Genomic DNA, 13,227 nt, shown 5'->3' on the forward strand with positions numbered 1-13,227 from the left:
CTCCGGATCTCCCCACACACCGGAGGGATGTTCGTCAGGTTCTGCTCAGGCTCAGGCAGAACCACCTCTACGCTAAATATGAGAAGTGCCTCTTTGAGCAGACCTCGCTTCCGTTTTTGGGCTACATAATTTCTCAGACCGGCCAACGAATGGATCCTGAGAAACTGTCTGCCATCGAGAAGTGGCCTCGACCAGAGGGGTTGAAGGCTATTCAGCGGTTCCAGGGCTTCGCCAACTACTACCGCCTCTTCATACTGCACTTCTCTTCCCGGACTGCCCCAATCTCTGCACTCACCCGTAAGGGCAATAATCCCAGAGAATGGCCGCCCGAAGCTGAGGAAGCCTTTCTTTCCTTAAAACAGGCTTTCTCTTCTGCCCCGGTGCTGCATCGCCCGGACGGCAACAAGCAATTCTTCCTGGAAGTTGACGCCTCCTCCTCTGGAGCCGGAGAGGTACTTACCCAAAAATCGTCTTCCGGGAGAATGGTAACTTGCGGCTTCTTCTCCAAACTCTTCTCCTCTTCCGAGCGCAACTATTCTATAGGAGACCGAGAATTATTGGCCATTAAGCTGGTATTGGAGGAGTGGTGTTACCTGCTCGAGGGGGCTCTTCACCCGGTAATAATTTACACGGACCACAAGAACTTGGCTTACCTCCAGAGTGCCCAGAGACTTAACCCGCGCCAAGCCCGGTGGTCCTTGTTTTTTGCTCGCTTTGATTTTGTTCTTCATTTTCGCCCGGCTGACAAAAACATCAAAGCTGACGCCTTGCCCCGATCCTTCCTGATGTCTGATCTTGAGGAGGAACCTAAACACATCATCGATCCCGCCAGAGTAATGTGTAGCACCCCGAGGGCTCGGCTGCTACAGGGGTATTGCACCTCAGTCCAGAGGTGTGATATTCCACTCCCGGGTAAGGATGGAGTGTGGACTAGGGCTCAGTAAGCTGCATGCACCACACACACCCCATTTCCGAGGAACAGCTCAACGGTGCTCCCACTAGACAGAAGTGCAGGCACGACAGCATCTGTTCCTGGCTGGAGTGGGGAGGGGGTGGAATACCCAGTGGTGTAGGAGCAGATAGGGGTGGGTCTCTGGGCATAGGTAGGAGCCCATTGGTTGCTAGTCACCTGGGCTCGGGTGTCAGAAGGAGGTATATAAGGTGGGCACCATCTTAGAACAGAGTCCAGTCCAGTCCAGTTCAGTTCAGTGGAGACAGTCTGAGGAGAAGACAGGAAGCAGAGCCCCTGCATGGGCTCTGCTCTGCAGGCCGGCCTTGTCAGGAGACTGGAGCCAGAGAGAGAGAGAGAGAAGAAGGAACAGAAAGGAAAGTAAGAAAGGAACTGGAACAGAGGAGAAAGGAAGCAAGGAACATAGAGAAAGGCCCAGAGACACGAAGGCAGAAGGAACCCCATATGCCCAGAGGAGATACTGGGTGAAGAGTTGGCAGAATAGGGTACCGGAACCCAAATTGGTGGAGGCGACTAATCCTCAGCCAAAACCGGAGGTTGTGACCACATCTTGTTGCGACCCCTCACTACATCCACCAGAAAGGCATACCGCATAGGGTCAGGGAAACCGGGAGAGGTTTCGCCAACAGAAGGCCCGAGGAAGCTGGACAAAGGTGGGTCACTGGTGGGGACGGCCAGTAGAAAGGAAGAGAGGGGAGCTCTGAACCACACTCTGGAATTGCCTGGGAGTTGACCGAGTCCCTTGCCTGGTGAACGCAGCACGGCTCAGGCGGTCCCTCATGTGCACAAGTGACCAGAATAACAACCGTGAGTAAAGCTTTGAAAACTGCAACTGCACGTCTCTGTGATTCCTCGCCGCACCAGCACCATAAGTACTGGGACGCTCACACCATCACCTCCATCATCCACATTAGCTGCCCTGAGGCAATACTTCTCCCGTGGGGAGTCATCCCATACTCAGCTGCGCAAACAACATCAGCCTCAGCGGTCTGCAGCGCAGCGGCGGTCCCCACTGACCGCAATCCACGGGTGGCGTAGTCGGACACTTATTACAATACAAATAGACTGCCACTGGTTTGACCACCCTGGGCACGGACCGGGTCACCGCCACGGAGAACTACAACCCCCAGCGATCCGGCTCCGGGTATTCCCCCTGCACAGCAGCAGCAGCAGCACAGGCCCAGGAGGCACGTCAACTTTGGCGTAGTCGGCAGGATCATTACCAACCCGCCACAAGCGGGTATTGCGTGCCTGAAGAAAACTGCACATGTACCTTAAAAAGTTTCCCGCTGTCCGGAGTAGTTTCCCGCCATCCGGAGCCGATTCCCGCCATCAGACGCCATTTTGGACCGTTTCCCGCCATCTTCATCCGTTTTTCCCGCCCTGGCAGAGCGGACGCCATTATTTGCGCACCAAAGGACAGCAGGAAGCCACCTCCCATCGTGGGCCAGGTCCCAGAGTGGCGCCAAAGAAGGAGCCCGCCCCCACCAGCCATGAATGCAGCAATGGAGATGTCCATCAACGTGGGGGGGCTGCCCCTGAAGGTGATTGTCAGCAGATGCCCCCAAGACCAACCCCCATGGGGACGGATAGGAAAGAAAACTGAGGGGCTGGGTGCGGCCTGGATCAGTCTGGACCTGCTGCACCCGGAGATGGAGGGAGCAGAAAACTCCACCAGCACCCTGGCCCGCAGCCTGCTGCAAGCGGAGCCACCTTGCAGCCTGACAGAACTGCTGGCCCAACTGCCTAGAGACCCGGATCGTGCGCGCGCAGCGCTGGAAGATCTGAATAGAAGAATGGTCCGGGCGCAGTGGGATGTGTTTGCCGGGTGGAGAGAGGAGATGGCCCGGCAGCCCGGAGGTGACCAGCAGAGGACCCCGCCGGAACCGGGCAGCGCGCTTACCACTGGGCGCGGAGAAGAGGGACCGGCAGCTGCAGATGACGCCGCGGAGGAGGCCACGGAGACCGAGGCAGGTAATGGGGACGCCACCACCCCAAGCCCGGGGAACACCAGCCTGCCCTCACCCTCCGTTGCGGGACCCGAAGCCCCGGGGACCGTACCTGACACCACGCCTCCACCGCCACCAGCTAGGCCTCAGGCAGCAAGCACCGTCGTCACGCCCCGCCCCGCGCTGTGCCCTCTGAACCCTGGCGCCGTACAGCGTGAGACGTCACGGGCCAGGACGCATGACCCAGCACACCCGGGCGCCGCTGCCTCACCAGCGCCCCCTACCTTGGCGGTGCCACCCCCGGGCGCGACCAACAAGCGACCACCGGCCTGGTCGCAAGGCCGAGTGCCCCCGGACGCTGCCACCCGTCCGAAGCCTACAGTGCCACCCTTGGGCGCGGACCTGTATGCCCAATATACCAGCCCGGACGGGCTACCGTTTGAATGGCCGCCGGAGTTCGCCAACCCCCGTCTCCGGAAAGAGCGACCCCTGAGTGAGCCTTTGATCCCGGCCCCGGAGACCGCCAACATCGCTCCACCCCTGCTGGAGGATGCCCAGTTTGCATGGGACCCCACTGGCGAGAACCTCATGGGCTTCACCCAGGAGACCCGGGCGGAAGAAGCCCAGCGCCTGGAGTGTTGCCGTCAGCAGCTAGCCACCTATGAAAGAGAGCGGCGGCAGAGGCGCATCAGGGAGCAGCGACTCCAGGCCAGGAGCGCGGAGCAAAAGAGGAGGGCCCGACAAGACACCCACGCCATCCGCGGACCCAGAGCCACCGGGACCATAGTCAAGTTCCAGCTGGAGCATGGCTGGGACTTCGTCAGAGACCCGGAGGCTGACACCGACGTCTTCGTCACTAGAAGGGACGTTGAAAGCCACCTGCCAGAGGGACATCACGGACGTGACCTGTACCCCGGCGACGTGGTCACCTACACCCGGCACAAGGGCGCAAAGGGACTGTACGCCCTCCACGTTCACCGGCTCACGGAAGAAGAACTGCAGTACCGCCCAGACACGGAATACACTGAGGATCCGGACGGATCAGAAGACTACCCGGAAGAGCGAAGAGCACACCTTTACCAGTAAACGGTAAAATGGAACTGTTCCCGTTTGTGAAAGTGTGGTCCCCGTTGGAACAAATAGTGAACTGTTGACTGTTTAAAAATTGCCCCTAATCCCTAACCAGGCTGAGGACTGTGAGCAGCCATTCCCTATCCCCACTGGCCGAGGACTGAGAGCGGCCAATCCCTTGTAAATAGTTGCGCTTCTTAAAGCGCCCCCTACTGGTTTTATACAAAAACCGCAACGTCTACCTCAAGGCGGATTAAATGGACTGTTGCACCTTTTCCTGGTCGCAAGTTGCACAGCGGCCAGAGCTCAAGAATGTTCTACTTGAAAATGTTTTATATTGAAAAGTTTTATATGCTGCTAGAATAATAATACAAATGTTTTATGTGATGTTTTATATGCTAAAAGAGTTCCAGTGGCATTAGCAAGATGTTTTATGAAAAGGAGTACCAGTAACGTTAAAAAGAGAAGAATACCTCCCATAAAGGGATGAGTGAAAAGTTATTGTCTTATATATGAATGCATTCTAAAAACTTGTATGTTTAAATTGTCTTTGCTCTTTTCCAGCCCGAGGACGTGCTGTGATTTACCAGGGGGGAATGTAGCACCCCGAGGGCTCGGCTGCTACAGGGGTATTGCACCTCAGTCCAGAGGTGTGATATTCCACTCCCGGGTAAGGATGGAGTGTGGACTAGGGCTCAGTAAGCTGCATGCACCACACACACCCCATTTCCGAGGAACAGCTCAACGGTGCTCCCACTAGACAGAAGTGCAGGCACGACAGCATCTGTTCCTGGCTGGAGTGGGGAGGGGGTGGAATACCCAATGGTGTAGGAGCAGATAGGGGTGGGTCTCTGGGCATAGGTAGGAGCCTATTGGTTGCTAGTCACCTGGGCTCGGGTGTCAGAAGGAGGTATATAAGGTGGGCACCATCTTAGAACAGAGTCCAGTCCAGTCCAGTTCAGTTCAGTGGAGACAGTCTGAGGAGAAGACAGGAAGCAGAGCCACTGCATGGGCTCTGCTCTGCAGGCCGGCCTTGTCAGGAGGCTGGAGCCAGAGAGAGAGAGAGAGAAGAAGGAACAGAAAGGAAAGTAAGAAAGGAACTGGAACAGAGGAGAAAGGAAGCAAGGAACATAGAGAAAGGCCCAGAGACACGAAGGCAGAAGGAACCACATATGCCCAGAGGAGATACTGGGTGAAGGGTTGGCAGAATAGGGTACCGGAACCCAAATTGGTGGAGGTGACTAATCCTCAGCCAAAACGGGAGGTTGTGACCACATCTTGGTGCGACCCCTCACTACATCCACCAGAAAGGCATACCGCATAGGGTCAGGGAAACCGGGAGAGGTTTCGCCAACAGAAGGCCCGAGGAAGCTGGACAAAGGTGGGTCACTGGTGGGGACGGCCAGTAGAAAGGAAGAGAGGGGAGCTCTGAACCACGCTCTGGAATTGCCTGGGAGTTGACCGAGTCCCTCACCTGGTGGACGCAGCACCGCTTGGGCAGTCATCGCCTGCAGCATTGACCTGAATAACAACCGTGAGTAAAGCTTTGGAAACTGCAATTACAAGTCTCTGTGTTTCATTGCCGCACCTGCACCATTAGCACTGGGACCCTCTCACCATCACTACCACCATCATCCACATTAGCTGCCCTGAGGCAATACTCCTCCCGTGGGGAGTTATCCCATACTCAGCTGCGCAACCAACATCAGCCTCAGCGGTCAGCAGCGCAGCGGCGGTCCCCACTGACCGCAATCCACGGGTGGCGTAGTCGGACACTTATTACAACATTTAGACTGCCACTGGTTTGACCACCCTGGGCACGGAACCGGGTCACCGCCACGGAGAACTACAACCCCCAGCGATCCGGCTCCGGGTATTCCCCCTGCACAGCAGCAGCAGCACAGGCCCAGGGGGCGCGTCAAATGCAGGTGGACCCCGTGAGTTTAAATCGTCTCCCTCCTGGTAAGACGTTCGTAACGGTACCTGATCGGGAGAAGATCCTACACTGGGGTCACTCGTCAAAGCTTGCTGGCCATGCCGGTCAGAAAAATACCCTCCAGCTTATCACCCGGCACTACTGGTGGCCTACCCTGCACAGGGACGTAATGGACTTTGTTTCTGCCTGTGTGTCCTGTGCCCGCAACAAGGTTCCGAGACACCTGCCAGCCGGTCGCCTCCTTCCTCTTCCAGTACCTGCTGCCCCCTGGCAGCATATAGCTGTGGACTTCATGGCAGGTCTCCCTGTCTCTGCCGGTTGTGCGGTCATTTGGGTGGTCGCTGACCGCTTTTCCAAAATGGCTCATTTCATTCCCCTGCCAGGCCTCCCGTCTGCACCCGAGCTGGCTAAAGACTTTATCCGCCATATCTTCCGTCTCCATGGCCTGCCCCTCCAAATCGTGTCGGATCGTGGGGTTCAGTTCACCTCACGCTTCTGGAGAGCCACATGTAAGCTGCTAGACGTCACCCTGGACTTCTCCTCCGCATACCACCCACAGTCCAATGGTCAAGTGGAGCAGATCAATCAGATCCTGACCAGTTACCTTCGGCACTTCGTTAATGCCCACCATTCAGACTGGGTGGATCTCCTGCCATGGGCCGAATTCTCTTACAATAATCACGAGAGCGAATCTTCCTCCAGATCCCCGTTTTTTGTAGTCTTCAGTCAGCATCCTCGGATCCCATTTCCCGTCTCCACCTCGGTGGACAATCAGGCTGCGGAATCTCTCGTTAGCAAATTTTCCTCCATTTGGGAGAGTACTCGATCCGCACTCCTTCAGTCGTCCGAGCGGATGAAAAAACATGCTGACAAAAAACGCCTGTATCCTCCACAATTCCGTCCTGGAGATAAAGTCTGGCTCTCGTCCAAGTATGTCCGGCTCAAGATTCCTTCCTACAAGTTAGGGCCTCGGTTCATCGGCCCACTAGAAGTTATCAAACAAATCAACCCAGTGGCCTATAAATTGAAACTCCCGGCCAACTTGCGGATCCCTAACTCCTTCCATGTATCTCTCCTCAAACCCGTGGTACTTAACTCTTTTTCCAAGTCTACAGGTACGCCTCCTGCTCCGGTTTCCGCTGAAAACGAGTTTGAGGTAGAGAACATTCTGGCCACCAAAAGGGTAAGAGGAAAAACCTTTTTTCTGGTAGATTGGAAGGGGTTTGGTCCTGAGGAGAGAACGTGGGAGCCCCGGGAGAACATCCATGCCCCTCTCATCCTTGATAAATTTCTGTCTGGCCTAAAAAAGGGGGGGCCTAAAGGGGCGGGTACTGTAGCGTCGGCGTCCCTGCCTCCTGCTAGGCAGGGACGCTGTTCCCCTCACCTCTCCACTCCGTGCCCGGCGTCCTCCTCCCGCTCTGCTGGTAGCGCGCGCTGCTTCCCGGCCACTGTGCTTAGGGCGCGCGCGCTCCCCCTCTCTTAAAGGGGCCGCGCGCGCCGCCCTAAGGAGTCCCCGGCCAATGGCCGGAGGACCTCACCATATATAAGGCACCTCCTCCAAAATGGAGGTGCCCGAGCAATGTTGTTGCAAAGCCTTCACTCTGCTTCAGCCCTCAGGTCCCGCTACCAGTTACCTGCCAGTCACCTGCCAGATTCCTGCTTGATACCTGCCTGATATCCGTTTACCTGCTTGCAAGCCTGCGGTCCGACGGTCTGCCTTCCGACACCTGTCAGTCTGTCTATGGACCAGCCTGCCTGCTCACCTGGGAGCGCTCACCTGCTACCTGTCTGCTAGCCTACCTGGAGGCTCTGCCGTCACTTGCCGTGACCACCTGTCCGTCCAGAGACTCTTGCCCGCTCACCTGGGAGCGCTCACCTGCTACCTGCCTGCTAGCCTACCTGGAGGCTCTGCCGTCACTTGCCGTGACCATCTGCCTGTCCAAAGACTTTCGCCCGCTCACCTGGGAGCGCTCACCAGCCACCTGCCTGCTGTCCTTCTACCCAGAGACTGTCCCTGTCACTTGCCGTGAGTACCCGTCCTTCTACTCAGAGACTGTCCCTGTCACTTGCCGTGACTACCTGCCCTTCTACCCAGAGACTGTCTCTGTCACTTGCCGTGACTACCTGCCCTTCTACCCAGAGACTGTCCTTGTCACTTGCCGTGACTACCTGCCCGTCTTCCCCGGGAGCCACCCGCTTCCTTACACGGACCGCCCCCTTGTATAGTTGCTCAGAGGTTCCGCCTCGCAGACCCGTTACACAGATAATGGTCTATATAGGAGCATAGCAAGGCACGTCAACCCAACACCTCCACCTTCAAGACTAATCAGGGAGACACGAATAGAGTGGAGCGCCCATAGTTCTAGGAACCAGGTAAGCGCCCACATTCCCAAGGCACTGCGTAACAGCCCCACATAACACTCTATATAATATAATGGCCCCCATATAGCAGTCTATGTAATGTGATGGTCTCCACATAGCCCTCCTTATAATATATTGAGCTCCACATAGCCTTCCATGTAATATAATGATCCCCACATTGCCCTCTATATAATGTAATGTCCCTCACATAGCCCTTCATATAATAAAATAGCCCTCACATAGCCCTTTATATATTATAGTGAGTTCCACATAGCCGTCCTTATAATGTAATGGTCCCACATAGCCTTCCAGATAATGTAATAGGCCACCACTTTCCTGCTGTATAATATAATGATCCCCACATAGCCTTCCATATAATGTAATGGCGTTACATAGCCCTCAATAAAATGTAATGGCCCCAAATAGCCCTCCATATAATGTAATGCTGCCACATAGTTCTGCATATAATGTATTGACCCCATAAGACCCTCCACATAATGTACTGGCCCCACATAGCTCTCTCTATAATATAATGGGCTCCATAATGTTTTCATTGATTAAAAAACTAAATAAACAAAATACTTACCTCTCCCCATTCGCTCGCTGCTCCCATCTCCTCAGGGTGTCTTTGCCAGATCTACCCTGCTTGGCACAGCGGGCACGTTGTAGTGATGTTGTCATGCCCGCTGCAATGAGACATCAGACGCAGAGGGAGAATGATGTAAGAGGGAGCGTTATATGGCCTGCCACTATTGGCTGTGCACCACTGGTGCAAAGCTATAAGGATTGACGATCCATCCTACAATCATAACATGCAGGCTGGGTTATTCCTCGCCCCACGGTAAGATATTTCATCTGTTTAAAGCTTAACTGCATAAGACAAAATAGGTATCCAACAGATGTAAGGGAACTTTAAGCTCAGTGGTCCGCTGTTCATATTATAGGATTGCAAAAGGGGTTCAGCGGTTTCTAGTTACAACCCCGGCACTTAGTATTTTTTGGGGTAGCTCATCTATGAGACCTTGCATATTGGGAAAAAGTTGCCCCCTAAAAAATGTTGCTATACTTCCAAAAAGAGATAACTAACTACACATACAGAAGAAGGCTTTTAAGGTCCAAGGGAGTTGCTCACGTGACTGGTAAAGAGGGCTACAAAAAGCAGAGTCATGGAGATACTGTTGACAACAGACCTGCAGCTTTAAGGTAATACAAAAAATATATGTTCTTTGCAAAATAGTTAATACTAAAATTTATACATTTTTATGTTTGTAATAAATACAGGTAGATACATTAACCATAGTCACACAGTAAATTATCTTTGATTGGAATTGCACTTACTTCTGCACACTGGTACATTGATCCATTCTGTGTTCTCACATTTTGCTTCTCCTGTCAAAGATTGTTCCAGGGAATAATCCTTATTACATGAATAAGTAACTTTGTCACCAGATGCATAAATATTTTTAGTTTGTCCATTAATTCTAGCATTCTGAACAGTAGGTGGACGATTACAGGCTGTATCTAGAATAAAAAAGTAAAATAAATGATTACGTAAACATATATTTGCGCAAAATGTGGCTGTTTCGGCTACTATCTCGCAAAGTGAAGTTTGACTTTGAGACTTTTTTTCAATAGTCACATAAACACACACAAAAACAATATGATGTCCGCACACTCAGTATAAGACCATACAGATACATTTCCCCCACACAGTCTGACGCTCCCTCAGCTTTGCCTCTTCTGTCATTGCACCTGTGCATCTGAGACCATAGTAGACTCGATATCATCACCAGCTGTTCCTCAGTACAGAGTACAGACGGGAGCAGGAATGGGTTTACATGAGTAGCTTTATTATTTATTTTTTGACAATACATTGTGATGTCATAATACTATGTCCTAAGGTGGCTATGTGAGGAAATTATATTGTGTACTAACAGGCTATGTGGGGACATCATAATTTGCCATAAGGGGTTGTGTGGGGGACATCATACTGTGCCTTCATGGAACTGTGTGGGTGTTATGCGCTGTGCAGAGGGACCAAGCAAGACTGGCACCAAACCAGCAAAGGTGCAGCCACAGAAACACTTGGCACATGATGTCTCATGTCCTCACACATCCTACAACACCAGAACGCAATGCTCCATAAGATTAGGACAGTTTCCCTTCACGCATAGAAGCTCCGTCTCTGAGGTCAAGACAATGGCGGCTCCTGCGACCGGAGTAACATAGCATCGGACCTGCTCCACAATGATTCCCTAGGATTCCCTAGGAGAGACCTCCGGGCTCTCACCAACCACCTTGTCCAGAAACCTCTTATGGAACTTAGCGATGAGACGATTGGCATGTATATTACCTCTCGAGACCCAGGACCTCTCCTCAGGACAGTACCCCTTCCAATGAATTAAATACTGAATGGAGTTCCGAACTCTACGAGAGTCCACAATACTTTCAATCTCAAATTCTTCAGTATTATCAACCAGATTAGGAGGAGGAGGATCCTTGGTCACAAGCGATGTAACTACCTTCTTTAAAAATGTCTTGTGAAAAACATTGGGAGAAGGCAGACCTTCCCAAAAAGCCACCTTAATGACAACCTCAATAATGGGAAATGGTCCTATAAACCTGGGTGCGAACATAGGAAATGGTACCTTATTATGGAAATTCTTAGTAGAAACCCAAACTCTTTCCCCCACTCTGAGTTTTCAACCTTGCTGATAACGCTTATCAGACTTCTTATTTATGCTCTACCCTGCTTTATTGAGATGGATAAGGGCTTCCCCCCAAATCTTCTGGGGGCGTGGATAGTAGCAGAGACCACCGGAAGTAAATTGTCCCCTCCCTCAAAACAAGGGGACCTAGGATGGAATCCTAGAACATTCTTGGTCCCAGGGAGGTAAGATATTGAAAAATTTAATTTGGTAAAAAACAAGGCCCATCAGGCTTGTCTTGAGCTCAGTCCCTTGGCATTCTCTAAAAAACAGATTCTTATGGTCAGTAAGCACCGTGAATGGGTGCTTAACCCCCTCAAGGAGATGCATCCAATCCTCCAGAGCTAATTTTATGACAAAAAGTTCACGATTGCCAATCTCATAATTGAGTCATGGAGGATAGAATTACCAAGAAAAAAATGCACAAGGCCTCAAATGCATTATAATGGTGGAACCCGGGGAGAGCACTGCTCTCACCCCTACCTCAGGGGAATCCACTTCCACCACAAAAAGCCTTATTGACATCAGGCTGGACCAAACCTGGAGCAGAGGAAAAAGAGTTCATAAATGTATTAAAGGCCTTAATGGCCACCAGTCCCCGATTAGACACATCTGCCCCCTTATGGGTAAGACCTGTGAGGGGTTTCACCACCATGGAAAAACCCTTAATAAACCTCTGGTAATAATGGGCAAATCCCAAAAATGCTGCAATCTGTTGCAGTTAACCGTTAACCGGTTGTGCCCACTCCAACCCCGCCCTCACATTCTCGGGGTCCATTTGAAACCCCGTGGGGGACAGAATAAGTCCCAGGAACCCTAACTCCTGCACTTCGAAAACACATTTTTGTTTTTTGACATAAAGATAGTGATCCTCCAATCTTTTCAGGATGGTGCGCACATGGTCCCTATGCGCAGCTAGATCCTTGGAGAAGAAGAGGATATCATCGATTTAAACATTATCACAAATGCCCAAAAGATCACAGAAAATATAACTTACAAGCGTTTGAAACACAGCTGACGCATTAGAAAGCCCAAAGGGCATGACAAAATACTCACAATGTCCCTTGGGGGTATTGAAGGCCGTATTCCACTGATCCCCCTCCTTGATCAAATACAAAAGACGAATACAATTCTGGGCTGTATTAACAGACGCATACAGTCTAGATCACGTGAAGTCATTATCGGACTTTACTCCTCTTTAGTCAGACCTCATCTGGAATACTGCATCCAGTTTTGGGCACCACATTTTAAAAAAGACATCGACAAACTGGAGCAAGTTCAGAGAAGAGCGACCAGAATGGTGACCGGTCGGCAAACCATGTCCTATGAGGAACTGTTACAGGATTTGGGAATGTTTAGCTTGCAAAAAACAAGACTGAGAGGAGACTTAATAGCTGTCTACAAATATCTCAAGGGCTGTCACATTGTAGAAGGATCATCTTTATTCTCATTTGCACAAGGAAAGACTAGAAGCAATGGGATGAAACTGAATGGGAGGAAACACAGATTAGATATTAGAAAAAACTTTTTGACAGTTAGGGTGATCAATGAGTGGAACAGGCTGCCACGAGACGTGGTGAGTTCCCCTTTAATGGAAGTCTTCAAACAGAGGCTGGACAGATATCTGTCTGTGATGGTTTAGTGACTCCTGCTTTGAGCAGGGGGTTGGACCAGATGACCCAGGAGGTCCCCTCCAAACTCTACTATTCTATGATTCTATGATTCTATGATGCAAACAAGATTATAAGCCCCCCAAAGATCCAGCTTTGAAAACCAACTTGCCCCCACCAGCTGTTTAAAAAGGTCAGGGATGAGTGTGAGAGGTTACTGATTACGTACAGTTATGTGATCGAGCTCACAATAGTCAATACATGGTGTCAAACCGCCATCCTTTTTGGCCACAGAAAAGAACCCTTCTCCAATTGAGGATTTACAAGAGTGGATAAATCCATTTTATTAAATTTTCCCGAAAATATTCCCTCATGGCTTGCATCTCAGGTTCTGACAGGTTAAAAATTCTGAATTTGGATAACTTTGCCCCCTCAATGAGCTGAATGTAACAGTCATAAGGTATATGTGGATTTAATTTCTGGGAGGCCTCCTCGGATAACACCTGTGGGAATTCTGCCACATACAACAGGACCTGGGAGGTGGAACCTACTTCCTTAGGAGGCTTGATAATACAAAGGGATTGGCAGTTAGAGGACCACTAAGCAATATCCCCCCTTTGCC

The 13,227-nt window shown here is 51.4% G+C and overlaps 1 protein-coding gene across 3 annotated transcripts in view; it reads right to left on the bottom strand.

Annotated features, from left to right (window-relative positions):
- CFH (complement factor H) overlaps nt 1-13,227 on the bottom strand; it is a 1,056,626-nt gene that overhangs the window by 327,545 nt on the left and 715,854 nt on the right. For all 3 annotated transcript variants that reach the window (XM_073642935.1, XM_073642934.1, XM_073642933.1), the window contains one exon: nt 9,626-9,808. In XM_073642935.1, the coding sequence (XP_073499036.1) occupies nt 9,626-9,808 (183 nt within the window). The remainder of the gene's footprint in view (nt 1-9,625; nt 9,809-13,227) is intronic.

This window comes from Phyllobates terribilis, unplaced genomic scaffold, assembly GCF_046119375.1.
Source record: "Phyllobates terribilis strain yellow unplaced genomic scaffold, ASM4611937v1 Scaffold_8__6_contigs__length_399053987, whole genome shotgun sequence".
Taxonomy (NCBI): domain Eukaryota; kingdom Metazoa; phylum Chordata; class Amphibia; order Anura; family Dendrobatidae; genus Phyllobates; species Phyllobates terribilis.